This window comes from Amia ocellicauda, chromosome 7 (assembly GCF_036373705.1).
Source record: "Amia ocellicauda isolate fAmiCal2 chromosome 7, fAmiCal2.hap1, whole genome shotgun sequence".
Classification (NCBI taxonomy): domain Eukaryota; kingdom Metazoa; phylum Chordata; class Actinopteri; order Amiiformes; family Amiidae; genus Amia; species Amia ocellicauda.
Window position 1 is genome coordinate 39,023,000 of NC_089856.1, and position 23,379 is coordinate 39,046,378.

The following is a 23,379-nucleotide window of genomic DNA, read 5'->3' on the forward strand; positions in this document are numbered from 1 at the left end:
GAGAAAGTCCTCCTTAAATGACGAATAGTCAACTTAGTGTGGGTAGTTTTATGATATTGAAAAAGGTGCTTTGGGCAGTTTGGTATGTGACCTCAACAGACAGCTTCTTCGGAAGACCCTCCTCTCAATTACTGTCAAGCTTTAGACAAAGGAACAAATATTCATACTTTTGCAATACTTCTGCTTATTATAATGTGCTACATATTGTAATATCCTAAATTGACATATTCCGGATTAAGCTAATGCACTAACTCATATCTTGGAATTTCTGAAGTGAAGAAGGTCCCTTTCTGTTTCTGTGCCTTTTTTGTTGGCCAGTCTTTTCAAGAGGAGTTGTCATATTTGATTCCTTTGCATGGACACAATTCTGGTGAAGTAGTTTTGGAAGAACAATTTTTTTTTTAAAAAAAGAACAATTTGGATCATCGCAAACTAACTCAGTTGCAGATAGGGCTCTGTCAATGCTCAGCTCTCAAAAGGGATTAGTTATCCAGCTTTCTGCTTATCATGACCCTCTGTTGTATAATTAATTAGTCCATGCTCTCTGCCAACTTTGTGGAGAAATGTAAGAACAATTTTGTGTCTTGAATTTGTGATCACTCTAGTCTTCATCATCGACTCTTCAGGGCCACATTGTAGGATATGTAAGTGGCAAATTGGTACTACACAACAATGTATGATGACTTAGTAAGGGCAAAATACTGGAGAGCTCGAGAAAGAGTCAAGATCCCCTCTTTAAGGTACCCCAAAAGGACCTTTCTTGAATTAGTAAATGACAGCGCGGAGATGGCAAAATTGTATTTTCTGTACAACATTTAAACCGAGAAGTATTTAAAGTCCATGTGTGGAATTAAAAATCCTTATTCTGAAACATGTGAATGCAAACATGTTGTTTACAGAATAGTGTGAGCTTGGAAATAAACTGTATAAAAAGTATTTTGTATTTATATTGCTGTATTACATAAAATAGCTTTATTATGTTTATGCATTTATTAAAATCAAACCACAAATATGTGATTTTAAGAATGTTGTGATCAAATGTTCAACCAAAACACACAAGAGATCTAACCCACCTTTGAGAGTTACTGTTGTAATGAGTGCATGAATTCCACTCAAGGTTTAATTTAGCACCTGTGACAGCTCCACACACTGTACAACATAAAAGCAGGATGTGTTGAATGTTGTCACTGACATGGAAGACATTTGAAAATGCTAGTATTAACAGTACTTCTACTTGCCCTCTTAGCATCAGCAGAGAAGCCAATTTGTAGGTTGCAAGGGACACCAGACCTGCCCACATTTTCAAAGAATGGAGACATTTTAATTGGAGGTTTATTTTCATTAAAACCAAGGATGGTTAGTACAATGAACAACTTCACAAGTATGTCAAAACCTACAGAATGCAATGGGTAAGTAATAATGTATAATTTAATTGTATATATATATATATATATATTTAAAAGTTTAGTTATTCATTATGTATGTCTGTTCCTTCAGAATACATTTCAGAAATGTTCAGCTTGCCCAGTCCATGATCTTCACTATAGAGGAAATAAACAACAATACAGATATTCTCCCCAATGTTACCTTGGGCTACAGGATCCACAGTGTGTGTTCAAATATACCAGCAACATTAAGGGGTGCTTTTAGTTTAGTGAACGGCCAGGAGGAAGGAGTTCTCTCTGAAAACTCCTGCACCAAACCACCTAACGTCCATGCAATTATAGGACAAGCAGACTCATCTGTAACAATCGGAACTGCAACATCTCTCGGACCTTTCAATGTGCCATTGGTAAGCACATTTTAATGCTTTTTACTTTTCATATCCAAATTACAATTATAATTAGGTATATCGTATATCGTATTAAAATAAAATACATATTTAGTCACATTCATTTGTGGAATATTTGTATTTACATTTACTTTTTTGGTACAGATTAGTCACCTTGCTACCTGTGCATGCTTGAGCGACAGAAAACGATTTCCCTCATTCTTCAGAACCATCCCCAGTGACTATTACCAAAGCAGAGCCCTGGCACAGCTTGTCAGGCACTTTGGATGGACCTGGGTTGGGGCCATTAGAAGTGATAATGATTACGGCAACAGTGGGACGGCAACCTTTCTGCAAGTTGCTCAAGAGGAGGGTGTTTGTATTGAGTATTCAGAAGCCTTTTCAAGCATTGATCCAATACACAAAATTCATAGAATTATAAACATCATTAGAATGTCTACTGCAAAAGTAATACTAGCTTTCTTGCCTCAAGTTGAGATGTCGATATTATTAAAAGAATTACTGCTTCAAAATGTCACTGGTGTGCAGTGGATAGGCAGTGAATCTTGGATAACCTCCAGAAACCTTGCTAATCATGACAGTTATAAAATTCTCGGTGGTGCAATTGGATTTACAATAGTGAACACCAAAATAAGAGGCTTAAATGATTTTTTATTAAGTGTTCACCCATCTAATGATCCCCATAATACATTTCTGCAGGATTTTTGGGAAACAGTTTTTAGCTGTAGTCTGACAAACCATGACAAGGAAACAAAAACAATTCCTTGTACAGGGATGGAGAACTTAAGAGAAGTGAATAATCAGTACACTGATGTGTCTGAGCTCAGAATCCCTCATAATGTTTATAAAGCAGTGTATGCAGTGGCGCATGCTCTTCATGATCTTCTCAGCTGTAAATATGGGGAAGATCACTTTATAAATAGAACCTGTTCAAACAACATGGAAATTGCACCTTGGCAGGTAAGGATGTTTTTTTTTTAAACAAATCTAATTATATTAAGCAAAAGCCTTAATTATTACTGATGATTTATATGCAATTGATACAGCTTGAGATGTGGATATTAACATCTTAACAATCTAAAACTACAAATTTAACACTGAAATCTAATATCAAATTTAAATTTGAATACAACTTGACTGACAAACTGCATTGGTATCAAATGCTATTATATGGATATAGACTACACAGTCACTAAAAAAGTAAACTTGAATCTATCTGTTTCACAGGTGCTTCATTACCTAAACAATATAAATTTCAAAACTAAAACTGGGGAACAGGTGTCTTTTGACAGCAATGGGGATCCAGCAGCAAGATATGAATTAGTCAACTGGCAACTAAATAATGACGAGAACATTGACTTTGTTGTTGTTGGACATTATGATGCATCTTTACCAAGGGAAACACGTTTTACAATGAACAACATGAGCATTGTCTGGACAGGCTACCAGAATCAGGTACGTTTTCATCAACTTGTTTGTCTTAAACCAAAATGACTGCCTATTATATATTTATGTAATACATGTTTATATTTATAAACTAAGTGACAGGGCAATGTATTATTGACTATGTTCTACACTAGATAATCAGTACTTTCAGATTAGTTCAGATTTTTTTAAGTATATTAGAAGAAGTATTTTCTTGAAATAAAAATTTAATTGAGTCTTAGTTACAGTACCAAATTGTACTGTAAAGTATTTCAGGAACACCAATAAAAGCTTACCAAAGGTATACATTTGAATATTGGTATAGTCTACTATAAATGGTTCAAACATTAACAGTAATTATATGGCATAAAAACAATTGTGTCTAAGGTGCCAGTGTCAGTGTGCAGTGAGAGCTGTCCCCCAGGCACTCGCAAAGCAGTTCAGAAGGGAAGACCTGTCTGCTGCTTTGACTGTGTACCATGTGCTGAAGGACAGATCAGCAATCAAACAGGTACAAAATTAAATAAGTTAAATTACTAAACAATAACAGATGTTTAGTGTTCAAAATGAGAAGTATCCTATATATTGACATGGATCTGTGTGTGTGTGTATATATACAAATATATATATGTCTTTTAAATTGTTTTGTTTGTTTTCACACCCTTCATCTGAAGTTTATTCTTTAATTAATTTAGTTTAGTTTAATAAACATTGTAAAACTATACTGATTTGTCAATACATTTTTCCAAGTGTTTGCTGAATATGACAGTAATTCAGAATTTAAAGTAATGTTTACAGACTCCCTATTTCCCCCCTATACTTGATCTCAATTCAATTAACACTGGAAGGACAAAACTTAAAAATAAGAAAACTAGACATGTTTTGATCCAATGACATTTTGTAATAATGATAAGAATAAGACCAACAGCATTAGATTGTTTGTGATTATTTATTTTATTTTATTCATCATGTTTGTAATTCTTAGTTATTTTTTTCCAGATTCCATTGACTGTGCTAAGTGCCCTCTGGAGTACTGGTCCAATGAAGAGAGAGACCAGTGCATATTAAAGGACATTGAATTCTTGTCTTATGGAGACATCATGGGAATACTGCTAATTATATTTGCTTTACTTGGAGCATTCTTAGCTGTAGTTACAGCAATAGTTTTCTTTTATTTTAGATATACTCCAATAGTCAGAGCCAATAACTCTGAGCTCAGTTTCCTCCTGCTCTTCTCATTGACTCTGTGTTTCCTTTGCTCACTTACTTTCATTGGCCAGCCCTCTGAGTGGTCCTGTATGTTGCGCCACACAGCATTTGGCATCACATTTGTCCTGTGCATCTCTTGTGTTCTGGGGAAAACAATAGTGGTGTTAATGGCCTTCAGGGCTACACTGCCAGGCAATAATATTATGAAATGGTTCGGGCCCACACAGCAGAGGTTAAGCATTTTTTCCTTTACATTCATTCAGGCCTTAATATGCACCCTGTGGTTGATTGTTTCACCCCCTTTTCCAAATCGAAATATGAAATACTATAAAGACAGAATCATTCTGGAGTGTGACCTGGGATCTGCAGGTGCATTCTGGGCTGTGTTAGGGTATATTGGATTCCTCTCTGCCATGTGCTTTGTGCTGGCTTTTCTGGCTCGAAAACTGCCTGGTAACTTCAATGAAGCCAAATTAATTACATTCAGCATGCTCATATTCTGTGCAGTCTGGACAACATTTATTCCAGCTTATATCAGTTCACCTGGAAAATTTACAGTAGCCGTAGAAATATTTGCCATTTTAGCATCAAGTTTTGGCTTGCTATTTTGTATTTTTCTACCCAAATTTTATATTATACTACTAAAGCCTGAGATGAATACAAAGAAACATTTAATGGGTAAAATGTCATCAAAATAAAATAAACTAACAATTTTGGAGCAGTTTCATATTCTATTCTGTACTTTCTTCGAGACCATAACATTTTCTAGTCATTATAGTCTCATGACTCAATTAACAGCAACAATGTCTACATTTAAACAGGGGGTGTGTGCGTGTATATGGTTTGGTTTTATTTGAACTGAATATAGTTTGAAAATAAATATGTAAATGCACTCTATTCACTTGGTGTTGTTATTCAGACGTTCTGCATAGGGCTGTTGAAGAATTCACTGCTGTGATCGGTATTATTGTGGAGGGGCGGGACGTGGCTTTGTTCCTATTCTGAAAAAGTAGGAGGACTCTTCTGTTTTATTGTTCAATCAAATAGTAGAACTAGTTACCACAAAAATACAAAATAAAGGTAATATTAATAAATATTAATAAATACACAACACAAACAGAAAAAAATAAAGATGTAAAAGAACAATGCGCAAATTACTTGAAATCCTGACTTTAAATGGAGCATTTGAAGTACAGTTTTTAAATTCAAATACATATTTTAAAGAAATATATTAAATTAAAGCATTTAAACATCGTTGTTGCTGTTGTTGTTTCTAAGTGTTACAAACGTGTGCTTTCAGTTATCTTTCAAGTCGGAAGCACTGCCCAAGGGGGAGGGGCTTCTGCGCACTTCCACAGGAACCGGATCGAAACATCACTCTATGAAAGCTGCCATTGGACCACTGCACTCAGAACAGGTCCCTTCCACTTCCTGTTCTATAAAACGCGACGTCAGCACAGGTTCATCTTCTTTTGCCTCTTCGCTGGACTCAGGAACGTAAGCTCTCTGTGTCTATGTTTGTAATAAACATTCAAACTGCGTATTTCAGCTGGCTGGCTCACTTCATAGTGTTGTTCACTACCATTTTCGCTACACATCGTCTCTGTCTTGCGTGTGTTTAGTTATAATTGATAGCCAATCTTGATTCTGTCCAGTCCGCGCACCGGACTTTTACATTTTAGTCTTTAACTTATTCACTATAAACAGTCTCTCCTTAGCTAGTCATTCTCAAACCCCAGATTCAGTAAATGGACAATGGGGACTGCAGTGTTCAGTCAGATACTAGATACTTAAAGAAAAAAAAACTGTCTGCTGAATGTATTCAAGGATTGATATTGGTGTAAAGTTAATATTTGGCAGACTTCTTTTTGTTAATACAACAAGTATAACTTTTAATAAAGAAGTGTGATAAATTACCTCTGATCAAATAGCAGGTACACCTCATACTTCTCATCCATGCAACTTTGAAAAGTAGTGGCAGAGAACAGAATTACGGCAGTTAAATTTCAAAGAAGAGCTCCCCTACCTCCATGTAGCAATCCCAGAAGTCCCTTTTGTGGAGGAAGCCTGTTTCTGAACAATTTAACCCTTTCTTTGCCACACTGCTTGACAGACATAGTCAAAGTCCAATACACCATTATTCATGCACCAAATTGAAGACTGCTGTCATCTCCATGGTTACCCTTTGTGTGTATGATGAAAATACAGAATGCTTAGCTAGATTAACTAATGTTGCATTGCATTTTACATTGTGTTTTTGCATCAACTTGTCAACTTTATGTATTCATTTTTTATTATTCTATTGCTTCTGTTTTTACATATTTGTTCATTTTCTCATGCTTTTGGTAATTTTAAATTTTATTTTATTTTATTTTGTGCTTACATTATTTTATGTATTTACATGTCTTTTAGTAATTATATTGTGGTTGTGGTACAGGGTGTGGGAGTGCTAGTACTGGAAAATAATGATTAAGCCTCATTCCTACTTATTATTGCATTTCGTAGCAGATACCTTTATCCAGAGTGACTTACAATTGTTGTAATACACCACATTATTTTTTGCATACAGTTACCCATTTATACAGCTGGGTTATTACTGTAGAAATCTAGGTAAAATACCTTGCTCAAGGGCACAATAGCAGTGCCCCATACCTGAGACTGGACCCATGACCCTCCGCACCAGAGCCCTGACCACTACTCCACACTGCTGCCCATTATGTTATGTGTTTTTTCTTGTTCTTGTTGTTTTTTATGCATCATATAACCAAGAACCATGTTTTGTAAAGACAGTATAAGTACATTTTTGCATTTTTTTTAAGACTCACCATACCTCAAATATACTATATCCAAAAGAAGGACACATTTAATTAAGGCCCCTGTGTATCCATTTCTGTTAGGTGCCTAATCTTCTTCAAAAATAGCAAAATGAATTTAAACAACAGAATCGCGCTTACTGTATATGGCAAGCCAAGTTATCATTTAGAGATCTTCAATTGCATTTCAAGATATATTTGAATATTTACAGATATCTTTAAATGTTTAAAGATATCTTGAAATTAATTAGAGATATCTCTGGCTGCACTTCGGTGTCAGTTTTGGATTCACAAAGAGACAGTTTAAAATTTTAAAAATAAATTATATTGCTAAATAATACCAGCTGTTTAATGTTCAAAATGAGAAGCATCCTTAATATATACACTCACCTAAAGGATTATTAGGAACACCATACTAATACTGTGTTTGACCCCCTTTCGCCTTCAGAACTGCCTTAATTCTATGTGGCATTGATTCAACAAGGTGCTGAAAGCATTCTTTAGAAATGTTGGCCCATATTGATAGGATAGCATCTTGCAGTTGATGGAGATTTGTGGGATGCACATCCAGGGCACGAAGCTCCCGTTCCACCACATCCCAAAGATGCTCTATTGGGTTGAGATCTGGTGACTGTGGGGGCCAGTTTAGTACAGTGAACTCATTGTCATGTTCAAGAAACCAATTTGAAATGATTCGACCTTTGTGACATGGTGCATTATCCTGCTGGAAGTAGCCATCAGAGGATGGGTACATGGTGGTCATAAAGGGATGGACATGGTCAGAAACAATGCTCAGGTAGGCCGTGGCATTTAAACGATGCCCAATTGGCACTAAGGGGCCTAAAGTGTGCCAAGAAAACATCCCCCACACCATTACACCACCACCACCAGCCTGCACAGTGGTAACAAGGCATGATGGATCCATGTTCTCATTCTGTTTACGCCAAATTCTGACTCTACCATCTGAATGTCTGAACAGAAATCGAGACTCATCAGACCAGGCAACATTTTTCCAGTCTTCAACTGTCCAATTTTGGTGAGCTTGTGCAAATTGTAGCCTCTTTTTCCTATTTGTAGTGGAGATGAGTGGTACCCGGTGTTGGGTCTTCTGCTGTTGTAGCCCATCCGCCTCAAGGTTGTATGTGTTGTGGCTTCACAAATGCTTTGCTGCATACCTCGGTTGTAACGAGTGGTTATTTCAGTCAAAGTTGCTCTTCTATCAGCTTGAATCAGTCGGCCCATTCTCCTCTGACCTCTAGCATCAACAAGGCATTTTCGCCCACAGGACTGCCGCATACTGGATGTTTTTCCCTTTTCACACCATTCTTTGTAAACCCTAGAAATGGTTGTGCGTGAAAATCCCAGTAACTGAGCAGATTGTGAAATACTCAGACCGGCCCGTCTGGCACCAACAACCATGCCACGCTCAAAATTGCTTAAATCACCTTTCTTTCCCATTCAGACATTCAGTTTGGAGTTCAGGAGATTGTCTTGACCAGGACCACACCCCTAAATGCATTGAAGCAACTGCCATGTGATTGGTTGGTTAGATAATTGCATTAATGAGAAATTGAACAGGTGTTCCTAATAATCCTTTAGGTGAGTGTATATAAACATATTCACATCCTTCATCTGAAAAAAGTTAATTCTGGAATTAATTTAGTTTAGTTTAATAAACATTTCTAAAATATACTGATTTGTTAATTAATTATTCCCAGACTTTGCTAAATGTTACAGAAACAATGGAAATTATTTTAAGTGATGTTCACTGACACCCTAATTCCCCTATACTGAATCTCAGTTCAATTAACACTGAAAGGTTAAAAATGAAGTACACAATGAACAATATTGACATAATGAAAACGAAAGGTTATTATAATAACCCCAGTTCCCTGAAAAAGAAAGACAGCCATTATCGAATGGGAAGAGCCTTCTGACCTGCCAATCATTGAAAACATGTACCAAAGCTGCCCAATAGGGGCCCTGTTGTCACAGTTACACAGTTCTTCAAGTGTGGCACTGTGAAAAAGAGCCCACTACGTGGCATGTCCCCTAGTTGAGTGTGCTGAAATGTGTTCAGGCATGGGAACATAAGCAGCCTCATAGGTGAGCCAGATCTTGTCCGCCACCCACTGCGCCAGTTGCTGTTTTGAAACCGCCTGCCCTCTGGTGGTGGAACCGTAGCAGACAAACAGCTGGTCAGATTTGCAGCTCTGTTCAGTCCTCTGCATATAGTACCTCAAAGGTCAGGGCAGAGTGTATGTAGTTTGCAGTTCTCATCTGATTCGTGTGGAGGGGGATGGAAAGACTCCAGGACAACAGGCTGGTTTATGTGGAACGCTGACACGACCCGGGGCCGGAAGGCCAGGTTCGTTCTCAGAGTGACTCTGTTGTTGCTTCCCGAGAAGATCAGACAGGCTTTATCCACAGACAAGGCGTGAATTTCACTAATTCTTCTTGCCAGTGTTATCGCTACAAGAAAAGCTACCTTGAGCGAGAGGAAGCGGAGCTCCGTTGTGGAGATGGGCTCAAAGGGAGCACCGCTCAGTCCTTTCAGCACTAATTCCAAGTCCCAGGCTGGAATTGTGTCCTTTATCAGTGGTCTCAAGCATCTCGCACCTTTCAAAAACTGGATCGCCAGGAAATGCGCTCCTGGGGAAACACTGTCAATTTTATCGTGACATGCTAATATGGCAGCCAGATAGACTTTCAGCGTGGATGCAGATTTCCTGTCTGTTGCAGGAAGCACAGGATTGTCGATATGGGGCAAAACACTGGATCCACACGCCTCTCTATACACCAGTTCTGAAAAACTGACCACTTGTTAGTATATTGGGCCCTGGTGGTGGGGGCCCTGGCCGATTGCAGCGTTTCCATGACATTAACAGGCAGCCCCAGAGACATCAGTTGGTGCCTTTCAGGGGCCAAACCCACAACTGCAGTTGTGCTGGGTTGGGGTGCCACAACAGTCCCTCTGCTTGACTCAGTAAGTCCCATCGAAGCGGAAGCTGCCATGGATCCACGCTGATCATCTATGCCAGCGTTGCGAACCACAATTGTCTCAGCCACCGGGGGGGAATCAGGAGAACTCAAGCTCCATCCTGGCGAATCCTCTCCATTGTCAGTGGAAGAAGTGGCAGTTGGGGGAAGGTGTACAGCAGTTCCTGTGGCTATGGGTGAGCAAAGGTGTCCACACCCAGCACGCCGCCTTCCGTCTCCAGGGAGAACCACAGTGGACAGTGGGTCGTTGCCTGTGTAACAAAGAGGTCGACCTGAGTTCGTCCCAGCCTCTTCCAGATCTGCTCCACCACCTGAGGATTCAGTCTCCACTACGAGCTGTCCAGACCTCCCCTGGAGAGTGAAATTCACGCCTTGTCTGTGGATAAAGTCTGTCTGATCTTCTCGTGTATTGCCCGTATGGAGTATCGCCCACAAGAGAAGTCTGCACGCCACACGATGTAGTCTGGGGGAGTGTAGGCCCCCGTGGTGGTTGATATAAGCCACCACCGACGCGTTGTCTGTCCGAACCAAGAACCAAGTGTTTGTCTGCCAGACCATGAGCAAAGTGTCGCAGCGCCAGGGGCACCGCTTCCAGTTCCTGTATGTTGATGTGTGCGGCTGACCAGAGGCCACTCCACACTCCTTGGACCACCCTTCCATTCCAGACAGCGCCCCAGCCTGTTCCGGAGGCGTCTGTGGTGATGACTTCCCATCTGTGCGGACATCCGAGGGGGCAGCCGAGGTTTCTCCACCACGACAGTGCCTGCCAGCATGTCACGGTCACTGTCAGGGGGTGGTGTTGGTGTCTTGCTGGGTGTAGCTTGTGGGCGTTTACCCAGCATTGCAGTTGGTGCATGCGCAGCAGGCCCAGGGGAAGAATATTCGAGGCAGCCGCCAGTCGTCCAGGTAGTTCAGGATCCTTATCCCCATTGTACTGAGGGGGGCCAAGGCTGCATCCATGCACTTCAAGAATGTGCGGGGAGCCAGTGAGAGGCCGAACAGCAGCACATTCTCGTATGCCTGGCCCTGGAAGGCGGAAGAGTAGATATTTCCTGTGCGCCAGGAGGATGGGGACGTGGAACCGCACAGCATCAAAATGCGGAAAGGTATTTTCTTCAGAAACATGTTGAGGCCCCTCAGTTCGAGAATGGGCCAGAAGCCTCCTTCCTTCTTTGGCACCAGGAAGTACCCTGAGTAGAAGCCTGCTCGAGAGTCTTCGTCGGCCACTAGTCATATCGCTCTTTTCTCCCGCATTACCTAGATCTCCTGAGAGAGAGCTTGAGCCCTTTAGAAACATCCGACAGTAGTGGGCTTGTGTAACCCACATTAAAATATGACATGAATAGGTGTAAATAATTCATTAAAATGCACAAATATGTTCAATTAGTTAAAATGTATGCATTTCATTAATTAACAGTCTGTTAATTGTAATTTCGGTTCCCCTTTAAGAGATTGGTTGCCCTAGGTAACATAGGGAACTCATAACAGATCTGAGAGCGGAGGAGAGAAGCAGAGGATTAGCGAGCAAAATACTTTTATGAAGAGTTGATTTAGAAATTGGAAAATAATACCTATCTGGTTACCCATTCATGACAACCATATCTAAATAAACCGCAATGGGTTTGGTGAGTTTCAAGTCATTTCCTTGAACTTTTGCTTTTAATGATTGCACCTGTGAATGTTAATAGAGAACTAATAACGTACCTAATTGTGTGGAGAAAGCCATAAATACAAACTGTTTGGCAGTTAATATTTTTCAGTTTATTAAGGAAATCAAATGTGAATGTACACTGTGTTAGTGGGAAGAGGTTTTATTTAAGTTTATTTATTTAAAAGAGGGAGTTATGAGATCAAAGTGCCGCTCCGCCGACTTTGAGCCTGGTTAAACAACATAGCAGTAACGTCACGATTCACAGTAATTGTAAAACTATTTAATTGATTTATATTGATAGAATTATTTATTTCCTTTATGACCTGTTGTACTGGTCAGGTTTTTTGTTCCTGTTGGAAATTGGTTCATGGTGTGCAGGGAGTAGACACTCGCACACGACATACAAAATGGCGAGCCAACCCCACGGACTGCGTTGTAAAGACAAGAACTGTCCTTAATCACGCCAGTGAGAGGATCCGCTGTGTATGGTTGGACAGTTGATAAACTCGATGCCAGAGCGGTAGGAGTTGGGAGTTTTGAATTGAACTGAATTGGAATGCATACCTGGAACTGAATTTGAACTGACTTGAAGTGTCATGTTTTATACTGTCTTTTATTTCATAATTTTCAATGTTATGAGTTAAAACAGTGTTTCACTTTAACTTGGAAACTGTGAACTTGTTGTCTTACCTGTGAAAGGAACGGAATGAAAAAAGGGTCGACCCAAGAAGATAACAAAACCAAAATAGGGACAACCTATTAACCTAAATAAGATAGTTGCTTGCAAACAACATAATAGACAAAAAAGATTTTTTGAACTAAACTATTTCTGACCTAGGTAAAAGAGTCTGGAAAAAAAGGGAAAGTGAGACTTACTTACCTTTCTGTTACCTGCAGGATTGTTCATTGGTTTGAATAACTATTGCATATATTGTTTTTTTAAAGTATTTGGTCTTTGGTTTGATTTTATACTGTTAACCCCACTCCAGTTGAACCTAGAACTGGTCCAGTAGCATAAATAGTGTGGTATTGATGGATACAAGTGCTACATTTGCCATTGGTCGAGTCCGGTCGATCTGTTGAAGGGGGGTGGGGGTGGCGATGGTGGCCGCGTCCCTTCAGGGACGATCCTGTGGCTTCGCAGGGGGCTGTCGGGCTTTCGTCTTGCCCTTCGGCTTCCAGCTGGAGAGCCTACCTTTCCCTCTCGCCTGTGGCTGACTTCTGCGGCGTTGCTCAGGCTGCGAGCCACTAGATTGTTGTGGTCTGGGTTGAGGCTTCCCCTGCCTCAGCTATGGCCCGACAGGTTGCTGGGATCTCCATAGGCACTGCTGTGGCAGCCACCTAACCTGCTGGAGATCAGCATATTTTGATGCTGTCTCCTTTGCCTTTACCGATCGTTCAATAGAGAGGTCCACCGTTTCTCCGAATGTCTGGCCCGGGTTGATGGGAGCATTAAGGAGGACAGACTTCTCCTTGTCCTGGAGCTTCGCCTGCGTCAGCCACCGAAAGGCGTCTGGCTGCAACCATAGCTGCGAGAGATCTCCCCATGGCCTTCGCCCCTTCTTGCAGTAAGTCAGTCATGTAGACATTGACTAACTCCATCTCCTCTACATCTGCCATAGACTGGCGCCGCCTCAAACGTCCCATCAGGTAACCCATATACAGGATTAAAATGGCCTGTGCATTATTAGCCCAGATCGCTGAAGTCTCTGCCGAATATGCCTTTTTCAGCATCGCGTCCGTTGTTCTGCAATGCTTATTAGGGCAGAGCAGTTCTTCGCCCAATATAGCATTCGCCTAAACCAGCCTGTACACTGAGTCTCCTATCGGAGGAAAAGATCCCAGTCCTTTTGCCTCCGCCCCCGCCGTTGCGTACATGGCATCCGCCTGCTTAGAAGTTGTAGGAGCAGATGCCGGGTGGCTCCACGTGGATTGTACATTGTCCACGTAATCCTCAAGGAAAGGGAGGGTCTCCACAGGCTTTGCGGACCTCTCTCTCACCAATTGATTTTTTGGAATTTCTTCCTGGGGGCACCAGGGAATGTCCACCACCAGAGCCGCACGTCGCATCAGGGCTTTAAACTTCATACTCGGCGTCTGGAAATGCTCCGACACGGAACTCACCACCTCGATCTCCCCTGTAAAGGATGGGGGATCCAATATATCAGAGCGTGAGGCCACATGGGACAGTGCTTCTTCCGGTGGGGGCGGTGGCAGCTGAGGGGGACGGTGAACATCTCCTCTCCTGTCGGAAGTCGCCCCGCGATGGAGTGCAGCATTATACTCAGCAAAAAAAGAAATGTCCCTTTTTCAGGACACTGTATTTAGAAGATAATTTTGTAAAAATCCAAATAACTTTACAGATCTTTATTGTAAAGGGTTTAAACAATGTTTTCCATGCTTGTTCAATGAACCATAAACAATTAATGAACATGCACCTGTGGGACGGTCATTAAGACACTATCAGCTTACAGATGGTAGCCAATTAAGGTCACAGTTATAAAAACTTAGGACACTAAAGAGACCTTTCTACCGACTCAGGGTCCCTGGGTCCTCAGGGTCCCTGCTCATCTGCGTGAACGTGCCTTAGGCATGCTGCAAGGAGGCTTGAGGACTGCAGATGTGGCCAGGGCAATAAATTGCAATGTCCGTACTGTGAGACACCTAAGACAGCACTACAGGGAGACAGGAAGGACACATGGTCCTTGCAGTGGCAGACCACGTGTAACAGCACCTGCACAGGATCAGTACATCCGAATATCACACCTGCGGGACAGGTACAGGATGGCAACAACAACTGCCCGAGTTACACAATTAATGCACAATCCCTCCATCAGTGCTCAGACTGTCCGCAATAGGCTGAGAGAGGCTGGACTGAGGGCTTGTAGGCCTGTTGTAAGGCAGGTCCTTACCAGACATCACCAGCAACAATGTCACCTATGGGCACAAACCCACCTTCGCTGGACGTGATTTCCTGCAAGACAGGAATGTCAGTGTTGTGCCATGGCCAGCGAAGAGCCCGGATCTCAATCCCATTGAGCACGTCTTGGACCTGTTGGATCGGAGGGTGAGGGCTAGGTCCATTCCCCCCAGAAATGTCTGGGAGCTTGCAAGTGCCTTGGTGGAAGAGTGGGGTAACATCTCAATAAAAGCAGTTGAAAGTGAGAGGACGTTTATTTTTTTGGTGAGTTTATATGCTAGGAATGTTCTTAAACACAAAATAGTAAAATTATATAAAATATAGGAAATGTTGGGGGGGGGATTTAGCATATACAGTATATTTTAGAATTAGAATAATTGAAATGGTGGTGTTTACTGTGAAGTGGTGCAACCCTGCTTACAACACTGTCTCCTGTCTCTTTTACAGAGACTAAAAACCTCCCCAGAGTGGTTATTTAACTCATTAACATGCAAATCAATTTATAACTTTTTTGAAATGCATTTTTCTGGATTTTTTTGTTGTTATTCTGTCTCTCACTGCTAAAATACACCTACCATTAAAATTATAGACTGATCATTTCTTTGTCAGTGGGCAAACGTACAAAATCAGCAGGGGATCAAATACTTTTTTCCCCCACTGTAAATACCCGGCTTCTGCTCACAAATCTACAACTGCAACTAATAATCAATGTGTAGTTGGTGACCAACTGAGGGAATTGAAGATCTCACCTGTCATCCCCAAATTCAAAGAGCACCAACAGAGGACCTTACATCGAAGTAAGATAGAGGGAAGTGCAGCTGAGGGCCCTGAAGGGCAATGTAGAGGTGCCGGACGAAAAGCAGGAAATCAGCTAATCCTAAAACACACCGTGAACAGGTAGGTGAAAGCAGTTAGAGGCAAGAAAAACAGGCCCTTTTGTTTAGACAGGAAAAATGTCATAGTGTCAGAGGAGGCACTGAAAACAGGGGAATCCTCAACTGCATACAGACAATATCAGCCAGTGACTTCACTGCCCGAGACTAAAGGGCAATCAAGTCCTCTCAAAGTTGAATTGTATACACTAGATTTTGTTTTAATGCATACACTATTAAAACAGCACCAAATGTAATTACCAAATGTAATTTTTCACTGTAAGATTTGATTATTATTTTTATTTAATTTTTGTTGGTAATATCTAGTTACATTGTGATTTTCAAATTCAAACTAATATGTTTATACATATTATATACGTTTGATTGGTTCACAGCTTCTTATTTAAGATGGGGTACATAGTGCTGTAGAAAATATACATTCAGCTAATAAGATCCCACCTCTAGGGATATACAGCTAATTTTGCTTTGTTGATAGAAGACTGACTACAATTATGAGCAAAGACTCTGAGGAATACGATTGCATATATAAACTGCAATCAGTACCTTAATTGTGTTTCTCTGATTTTCCCCTAAGTTCCTGCATAATGGAATCGCATGTCCTAATATTTCTCATGTCCTATTTGCCTATTTGGGTGTGCACTGGTTTTACTTGCACCCAGTTGAAGGATTTTGGAATGACTGGTTTATTCAAGAATGGAGATGTAATGATCGGTGGCATTTTTCCTGTATTTAATAAACAAGAGGATATGCATGTCTCATTTCAAGCTGAACCATCCAAAGCAAAATGTGTTGGGTAAGTTACAGGTACAGTATAGCAATTTTGTAATATGGTATGCTAATTAAGTTACTAATAATAACCATCATCATAAGAATAATAAATATACTATGTCGCATAGATTTATTTCACGTGTGTGCGTTATATATACATCGATGCACATACATACATAAATATATTAAGGACGTGTATATATTGCTTATGTCTTTTAATAGGCTTGATCTCAGAGCGTTTCGCTGGACGCAGGTAATGATTTTTGCGATACATGAAATTAACATGGACAGCAGGTTGCTACCCAATGTCACATTGGGCTATAAAATCCTCGACTCCTGTGCCTCTCCGTCTGAGGCGTTAAGAGCTGCATTGACATTGGTAAACGAAGAACATATTCAATCGGATGGTACATGCAATATCAAAACACCTGCAGTTATAGCCGAGTCAGGATCATCCCAGTCAATAGCTATTGCAAGAACAATTGGACCCTTCAGAATGCCTTTGGTAATGTTAATAATTGAATTATGTTTACCCTATATATATATATATATATATATATATATATATATATATATATATATATAGTTGTTTTAATTTGTAAAATGCATACTAATATATAGTGTATGTTTATATTTGATCAGGTCAGCTACTTTTCAACATGTGCATGCCTGAGTGACAAGAAACAGTTCCCAACATTTTTCCGCACAATTCCCAGTGACTTCCATCAGGCCAAGGCTTTAGCGCTGCTGGTTAAGCACTATGGCTGGTCCTGGGTCGCAGCTATCCAAGCAGATAACGACTATGGTAGATTCGGTGTGCAGTCCTTCATCGAAGAAGTACAAACATATGGAGTGTGCATTGCCTTCACAGAAACAATTTTAAGGACGTACCCCAGAAGTAAAATCCTTAAAGTAGTCGATAGCATTAAGAAGTCGACAGTGAAAGTCATTCTAGCATTTGCCCCGGAAGGTGACCTGTACCCCTTAATGATAGAAGTTGTACGACAAAACGTAACGGGCATTCAGTGGATAGCAAGTGAAGCGTGGATAACGGCACCCAGACCATCCACCCAAGAAATCTTCCAGTCCTTTGGCGGTGCGATAGGATTTGGGACACGTAAAATGGCAATACCAAAGCTGAAAGATTTTCTCCTCAAAATTCGTCCATCTCCTGACCCTGCAAACCGTTTTTTGAACGTGTTCTGGGAGACTTTATTTGATTGCACGTTGCATCTTAAAGAAGGATCCCAACAAACTGTTGCTCAACCTCCTCAAAATAACAATACTAAGTGCACAGGAAACGAGAGACTAGATCAAATAGACAACGCTTTCTTTGATGTCACACAATTAAGGGTTACATATAATGTATACAAAGCAGTGTATGCCATCGCGCACTCGATTCACAACTTACTGTTTTGTGGGAAAGAAGGCAATAATAGCGTCCAGTTGTGTAACAATGTTTCAACAGTGGAACCATGGCAGGTGAGGAGGGAGAGAGAGAGAGAGAGAGAGAGAGAGAGAGAGAGAGAGAGAGAGAGAGAGAGAGACTATTCACCTACTGACTCGATTTAGTAGTGTATTTCCAGATTTAAATGTTAAATGATAATGTGTATACGTGTGTGAGTGTGTGTGCAATATAATAAGACCATTTTGAAATGCATGCATGTATGACCGTTTGTGTGTTGTTTGTTGTTGTTCTTTTAAGAAATATTAACAACGCACAGTTGTTAATATATGTTTTTTTCATGTTGTTAAGGTCTATGAACATCTAAAAAGAGTGAATTTTGTAAACAACTTTGAAGAAGTTGTATACTTTGATGAGAATGGAGACCCTGCTGGCACCTATGATATCATAAACTGGCAACTCAACAATGGTGTGGTCAAGCATGTGACAGTGGGCCATTTTAACACATCAACTGACACAGGAAGTCAGCTAGTGATTAAGGATGACAGTATTGTCTGGAGTACTGGGAATGTGGTAAGCACATTAATATATAATTAATATAGTAATATAGTATATATATATATATATATATATATATATGATATATATGGGTAGGGTTAGGGCTCTGGACTCTGGAGCAGAGGGTTGTGGGTTTAATCCCCATTGGGAGACACTGCTATTGTACCCTTGAGCAAGGTACTTTACCTAGATTGCTCCAGGAAAAACCCAGGTTTTTGCTGAGAAATATAATTGTATTATTCAGACCCTTGGTGAAGTTGATTAAACAGGAAAATGCAGATTCTCACTTTTGATTGTTTTGATTGACATGGGGAAGGGAAGGCCCTAGCTGTAGCTTTTAAAAAGGCTTCTTAGGAGTAATATATGGTCACTTCTCAATTCAGAACCTCTCCAACTTAATATGTTGCAGATGTAGACACCCTTTTTTAGTTCATACCACACACTGTTTATTGGATTGAGGTCTATAATTTGTGAAAACCAGTCAAGAGCATAAATTGAGTGCTCCCTGAACTATTTGGTCATAGATTTGGACATGTGCTTCAGATAGTTATGGAGCTTCTTCTTATTGTGTGCCAAGTCTAGTGGCTAACATATCCATTTCTATTTTGAAATCAATCCACTCCTCAGTTCTTACAAAGGTGCCAGGACCAGCAGATGCAAAACAGCCTTAAAACAAAAGCAATCTGCCTCCATGTTTCAAAGAGGGTGTGATTTTGTTTTCGACAGCAGCTTCACTTTTTATCTCAAATATAAGCCTGATCTGCGCGTATCATGTAAATAAGGATGAAACATATATTATACTTTTTGAGCCCTCAGGTCGGCAGTATGTATTTTGCCAGATTAACTTAATGAAGGGTATCAATACAATTGAAACAATTACTATTTATGTATGTGTTTATTTTACTTGGTTAGTGAGGATAATTCTTCAATTAATAGCAGTAATATAGTGCTGTCAGGTGCAGCTAAAACTAATAATGTAAAGGAGATTTTGAGCAGATGTAGTAAGGTAATACTGTACATTATTAATTGGTAATTCAGGTTCCAAAAGGGGTGTGTGTTGATAACTGCCCCCCGGGTACAAGGAAAGCAGCAAGAGACGGCCAGCCCATCTGTTGCTTTGATTGTATCCCATGTGCTGATGGAACAATAGCGAACACAACAGGTAAGTGCTCTGCTGTAAATCAACTCAATATTTTCACTGTAACTGTAAACAACATATTTGAAAAAGCAACTCAATGTAATGTTAGCTATACAGCAGTTGAACAATGGCCATCATATCATTTTAAAACCACATGAGCAAATCCTCTTACTTTTTTAATTATTCACATTTTTACTGTTAACCTTTACTTCATACTGTACAGCCTTAAATGTATTTCCTTGAAATTCTGTCCATATTCTTTTTCGGGTTTACAGTAAAAAGCCAATGCTTATAATAATAATAGCAATAATTCAAGCAGAAATATTAAAACAAATAAAAACATCAAATTGTATGACTTATTAACCATTTAAATTACAGAGTGTATTCTATTAATAACAGTGATTTTTGGAAAGCTCTACAAATAGGGTCTCATAATTTTACCTTTATTCTTTTCAGGGGCACTTGAGTGCATTCAGTGTCCACAGGACTACTGGTCCAATGATGTAAAGGACAGTTGCATCCTCAAAGAAATTGACTTTCTTTCCTATGATGAAGTCTTGGGAATAACATTAGCTACAGTGTCACTGTGTGGACTCTGCCTGACATTAGCTACCACATCAGTCTTCATTCACTTTAAAAGCACACCCATTGTAAAAGCCAACAACTCTGAACTCAGCTCTCTCCTGCTGTTCTCTTTGCTACTGTGCTTTCTCTGCCCCCTTACCTTTATTGGGAAGCCAACAGCCTGGTCCTGTATGTTGCGTCACACTGCCTTTGGAATAACGTTTGCTCTCTGCATGTCCTGTGTGTTGGGAAAAACAATAGTTGTAGTTACAGCTTTCAGAGCAACTCTCCCTAATAATAACATTGCAAAAATATGTGGGCCGGTACAGCAAAGAATCATAGTGTGTTTTTGCACAGCCATACAAATTATAATCTGTGTGCTTTGGCTTAGCTTGAATCCCCCATTCCCTGACAAAAACTTTAAGCACAGTAATAAAAAGGTCATTTTGGAATGCAACACAGGATCAGAAATTGCATTTTACACAGTACTAGGCTACATAGGGCTTCTCTCAGCTACCTGTTTGGTCCTGGCTTTCTTAGCAAGGAAACTACCTGACAATTTCAATGAGGCAAAGTTTATTACTTTTAGCATGCTGATATTTTGTGCAGTGTGGCTAACCTTCATCCCAGCATATGTGAGTTCACCAGGGAAATACACAGCTGCAGTTGAAGTCTTTGCAATTTTGTCTTCTGCATTCGGCCTTCTCTTTTGCATTTTTGCTCCTAAATGTTATATAATCTTGCTGAAGCCTGAGAAAAATAATAGGAAGCACATTATGGGAAAAATGTCTTCTAAATGACTATGATTTATTTACCCTAATTTATTATATTTGGTATTTACTGTGTATACAAACAAACAAACAAACAAAAAAACCTGGACAATAAAATAAACTTTTCTTCACAAATTTTGAACCAGTTCAGACATCAATAAAACATATTTTGTTGTATAGTTTCTCAGAACATGAATAACAAAAACACAAAGTACACGATTAAATAAATAAATAAATAAATACATGTATTTTGCACTTAAAGTGCTGTACCTTCTACTGTACATCATTTGTGAGTACTATACTCCCTCTTGTGGTAGATTATTACTATTAACAAAAGGCTTGCATTTTCTTCATATTGTAGGTTTTGCTCAATGGCTGGTATTGCTTCCCCCTGTTATTATTGCTATTATGCATTTCTGTATTATTTTGTACTGCCTAATCATCGACTGTTTTATGTTATATTTATTTGCTATTATTTAATAACATTTTGGCAAAGGCTACAAACACCAGCATACAACATCATACAAAAATTAATACTGTTCACAAGTATTAAAATGGGGGTGGAATTAAGCTTTGATTCGGACTTTTCTTATGAAATTGCAGAAAAATCACTGAATAAACTACAGGAAGAGATATTTACACTGAGGAGATCATTGACTATAGTGTATGTATGGTGATGTTATGTTCTATGTGAAAACTGGTTAGTGTGCGTGTGTGTATTTCTGCAGGTATATTATACACAATATAACCAAATGTTTAATATAATAAACATTTTAAACATTGGTTGAATACATCTATTGGCATTACTGTGCTTCAGCTTTATACTGCCATCAGGTTATAGAAATCACTGCAAAGTCACAAACAGGTTTATTTGTCTGTGGCCTTGTTGTCCTTATCCCTTGACATTAAACAGCATTACTAATCACGTTTTTGACTAACAAATATTAAATATCAAATATAAATGAATAAATGTATAAATTAATAAAATAATTACAGTATCAAGGTACAGTCTTCCCTTCCATTTGGGCAAATAGTTATAATTATACTATTTGGGTTATATATGCCAGCAATTCAAATTATTTTTTAATACAGTTTTTTTCCATGTGTAGGGATTTTGAAAAAAATATTTTTTGTGTTCACATTTTAAATAAATCAATAAGAATAATATTAATAAATATAATATATATATATATATATATATATATATATATATATATATATATATATATATATAAAAAAAAATTAAGAGACCACTTAAAATTGATTTCTGAACTTGGAGTGGTCTCTTATTTTTTTCCAGAACTATGTGTATGTGTGTGTGTATAAATATGTGTATATATATATATATACGTTGTCGCTTAAATTATCAGACGTTGCATTTTCTAATATATATTGTTATATACTATTTTAACATTTACCTTTCATTTGTTCTTTAAACAAAATTATCAAAATCGATATGGTTTACATGAATGCTGTTTTTATGTATGGAGACATTCGGAACAGCTCCTGGTGCTGAAAACTGTAGCGGACCTAATATATCCAAGTTTCCAATTTTCCTGTCGATGTTTTGTGTTTACATCAGAGTAGATCGGAAAATCAAAACGTCGTTTATTAATGAAATTATTGCATGTATTACACCACGAAATGTTTCAACCTGAGTCATGCATTTTAGAGTTTGTATTCCCCTCGACGTTACATGAACGGTGTTGTGAATTATGTCTGTGCATTACATTTTGTAAATACCTGTGGGAATTGCGTAATAGTATATTACCACAAGACAACACATTCGGTTAATAGCAAACCTATATAAATTCGTATTACATAGATTTTTTCAGTGTACACCTCAGAAAAGGCTACAATGGATCTGCTGAAAGTTTTCTTAATCTTTACTTGCCATATTCAAGTACACAGTAATTCGACATGCAAGTTACTCGGGGACTTTAGGATATCTGAATTATTCAACGACGGAGATATTGTCATTGGTGGTATTTTTCCAATTTATCTTACGCAAGAAAGTGTCTACACAGACTATAAACAAGAACCAGAGAAAACGCACTGTTCTGGGTAAGATGATATGAAGGCAGTAAAAGTGTGACTGTTATGTGAGTGTATATATATAATTTAAAATAACTATTAATAAAAAATAAAAAAAATTGCCTGGTTCTGATTTAACTGGTAACCCTGCTGGAAACAAATACATGTTTCTTCTTCATTTTCTTCTTCTTCTTCTTCTTCTTCTTCTTCTTCTTCTTCTTCTTCTTCTTCTTCTTCTAATACTGATGATGATGATGATGATGATTGGTTTTATTTCATAGGTTTGATTTGAGGGCATTTCGCTGGGCACAGGCGATGATGTTTGCAATAAAGGAAATCAACATGAACCATAACTTGCTATCTAATGTCACTCTGGGATATCGAATACTGGATTCCTGCGCTTCCCCCACTCAAAATATAAGGGCAGCCCTCTCCTTAC

General features: G+C 39.1%; 2 protein-coding genes across 2 annotated transcripts; both read left to right on the plus strand.

Moving 5' to 3' along the window:
* Positions 1-1,350: 1,350 nt before the first annotated feature.
* LOC136754152 (extracellular calcium-sensing receptor-like) lies at positions 1,351-5,124 on the plus strand. The gene is made up of 6 exons (XM_066710485.1): positions 1,351-1,409; positions 1,498-1,792; positions 1,937-2,752; positions 3,020-3,247; positions 3,605-3,728; positions 4,217-5,124. Exons 1-6 carry the CDS (start codon positions 1,354-1,356, stop codon positions 5,122-5,124), a joined length of 2,427 nt encoding a protein of 808 aa, XP_066566582.1. The 5' UTR covers positions 1,351-1,353.
* A 9,696-nt stretch (positions 5,125-14,820) lies between these two features.
* olfcn1 (olfactory receptor C family, n1) lies at positions 14,821-20,936 on the plus strand. Its single transcript, XM_066710317.1, has 7 exons — positions 14,821-14,879; positions 16,694-16,976; positions 17,114-17,953; positions 18,228-18,446; positions 18,554-18,562; positions 19,473-19,596; positions 20,029-20,936. Exons 1-7 carry the CDS (start codon positions 14,821-14,823, stop codon positions 20,934-20,936), a joined length of 2,442 nt encoding a protein of 813 aa, XP_066566414.1.
* Positions 20,937-23,379: the final 2,443 nt, after the last annotated feature.

What these genes read in the sequence shown, in the direction of transcription:
- LOC136754152 (XM_066710485.1), top strand. Translation starts at nt 1,354, where the DNA reads ATGGTTAGTACAATGAACAACTTCACAAGTATGTCAAAACCTACAGAA. An exon ending in TGGAAATTGCACCTTGGCAG is followed by an intron (nt 2,753 to 3,019) that starts GTAAGGATGTTT and finishes TCTGTTTCACAG; the next exon opens with GTGCTTCATTACCTAAACAA. An exon ending in ACAGATCAGCAATCAAACAG is followed by an intron (nt 3,729 to 4,216) that starts GTACAAAATTAA and finishes ATTTTTTTCCAG; the next exon opens with ATTCCATTGACTGTGCTAAG.
- olfcn1 (XM_066710317.1), top strand. Translation starts at nt 14,821, where the DNA reads ATGTCACCTATGGGCACAAACCCACCTTCGCTGGACGTGATTTCCTGC. An exon ending in ATTTCCTGCAAGACAGGAAT is followed by an intron (nt 14,880 to 16,693) that starts GTCAGTGTTGTG and finishes GTCTTTTAATAG; the next exon opens with GCTTGATCTCAGAGCGTTTC. An exon ending in AACAATAGCGAACACAACAG is followed by an intron (nt 19,597 to 20,028) that starts GTAAGTGCTCTG and finishes TATTCTTTTCAG; the next exon opens with GGGCACTTGAGTGCATTCAG.